This window comes from Aplysia californica, unplaced genomic scaffold (assembly GCF_000002075.1).
Source record: "Aplysia californica isolate F4 #8 unplaced genomic scaffold, AplCal3.0 scaffold00250, whole genome shotgun sequence".
In the NCBI taxonomy this organism is placed as follows: domain Eukaryota; kingdom Metazoa; phylum Mollusca; class Gastropoda; order Aplysiida; family Aplysiidae; genus Aplysia; species Aplysia californica.
In genome coordinates this window covers 785,027-786,961 of record NW_004797520.1, presented here as the reverse complement: position 1 = coordinate 786,961, position 1,935 = coordinate 785,027, and the positions used below count along the sequence as shown (strand labels likewise).

At 40.5% G+C, this 1,935-nt stretch overlaps 1 protein-coding gene across 1 annotated transcript in view; it reads left to right on the top strand.

Moving 5' to 3' along the window:
• LOC101853565 (carbohydrate sulfotransferase 15) overlaps positions 1-1,935 on the top strand; it is a 15,261-nt gene that overhangs the window by 7,283 nt on the left and 6,043 nt on the right. Inside the window, exons 4-5 of the mRNA XM_013083701.2 lie at positions 869-1,012; positions 1,723-1,815. Of these exons, the coding sequence (XP_012939155.1) occupies positions 869-1,012; positions 1,723-1,815 (237 nt within the window). The remainder of the gene's footprint in view (positions 1-868; positions 1,013-1,722; positions 1,816-1,935) is intronic.

Here is a 1,935-nt window from a genome sequence, read left to right as displayed (position 1 = left end):
AAAAAGAAGTTCCAGACCTACTGTCTCACTGACTGATCTGAAGAAAAAAAATGCGGAGTAAAAAAAGAAAGCTTTAAAAAAAATATTAGCAAAGTATTACGATAATGCTCATTATATTATGTATGTTATAGGTCAAACAAGATGGCTGTTACTATAAATACCGGCCAATGGCTTACTCCTAACGTTCTCTAACTATCCGCTTGTGTTCATTAGTGCGGTCAAAAATTCATGGCGCGACTTATTGTCAAATATTATCTCCTCAACTATCGAACATAAACTTTCCAGCTTTTGTACAGCGACTTGCATCAATTTGTTTCAACAAATAAATATTTTTGTCAACACCTGTTAGCTATATTCTAGAAAATTCCTTAAAAAATACTAATGAAAAATCCCGATGAGTTGTTGCTACTGATTTTAAAAGGTTTACAGCGGCGGCAATATCGCTTTTAAAAACAAGTCCGTATTTTTTTTCTAATGACGAGAGTATCTTTATTGAACACATATTTTGAGAACTTTTACTTTTACTGCAAAAGAGTGTTGACAATAGAATTGATTACTTGTAACAAGTTTTGCCTTTAAAAGGTATCATCGGTGAGCTGTGACGTAGGCCATACGCGTAGGCAAAATGTGTGTGAGGAGCGGGAAGATTTTTTCATATGTTGGAGATTTTTAGTGTTATATATAAATTTATGAAGATAACTTTTAAAATCCAGCTTCAATATTTGTGAAAAGATATGATTAGGTTAAGATAAATCGATAGAAACTGCTGTGCAAAGAAGGGGGGATAATGATTCACCTGTTAAAGAGATATTTGAGGATAAACTACGCCAGGAATTTTTGACCGCACTATATTTCTGTCCCCCACCAGGCTTTCCCAAGAGTGGAACCACAGACCTCCACTCCAGGATCTCAGCCCACCCACTGGTCAGCGTGTTCTCCCGGAAGGAGCCACACTACATGACCAGGAAGGTGTTTAAACATGTCACGTGTGCTCCAGGCCATGAGGAACTAGGTCAGATCTGTTCTAATGATTGTTTGTGAGTACGTTATATGGACGAGAGAGAGGGAGGTGGAGAGAGAGAGAGAGAGAGAGAGAGAGAGAGAGAGAAATAGAGGGAGCGAAATAAAAAAAGACAGTCCGTGCTAGACCAACTCGTCACCGTCATTCAACATTGAAGTTTGTCAAAATTTCAAAAATTTGAAAATCAAGGGTTAGTTTGTTGTAGAATTGATAAACTGCATCGTTTGATCCTAATCTAATTCCTAATCTTAAAACAGTAACGACTTTACAAGAAATACAATTTTGCATTACTGTAAAAGATATCGTTCTGTTCGAAACAAAACAGTTTTCTGCTTCCTTACATTTTTCAACCAGCGCCTCGTAACGATTTTCTTTTCGCTCATGTGCAGCATTGATGATGAGGATGTTGTCTTCGTGAGGCACTATCCTGTCCTCTTCCTCCTTCTGCTCCTCCTCCTCGACCTCCTCCTCATCCTCCATCTCCCCCTCCTCCTCCCCTTCCTTCTCCTCTCCTTCTCCTCCTCCTCGTCTTCCTTTTCCTCCCCCCCTCCTCCCCTCCTCCTCCTCCCTCTACACCAATGCTCAACGTGTGTGTATCTTGCAGCAAGAACAAGCTGTGAGATCCTGACATACACCAATCCTCCTCCTCCTCCTCCTCCTCCTCCACCCCCACCAACACTCAATGTGTGTATATCTTACAGCAAGAACTAGCTGTGAGATCCTGACATACGCCAGAACATTCTACAAGACAGTAGCTCTTGACATTCTCCGACGTGGCAGAAAGGACTGGTCCGGTAAGCCACAGTGTAGTATTATAATATTCCAAAGATCGTACATAACAAGATAGTTCACTCAGCCAAAGATCGTACATTTCAAGGTGTTTATGTGTCTCTGTGAGTGTGTGTGAGTGTGTG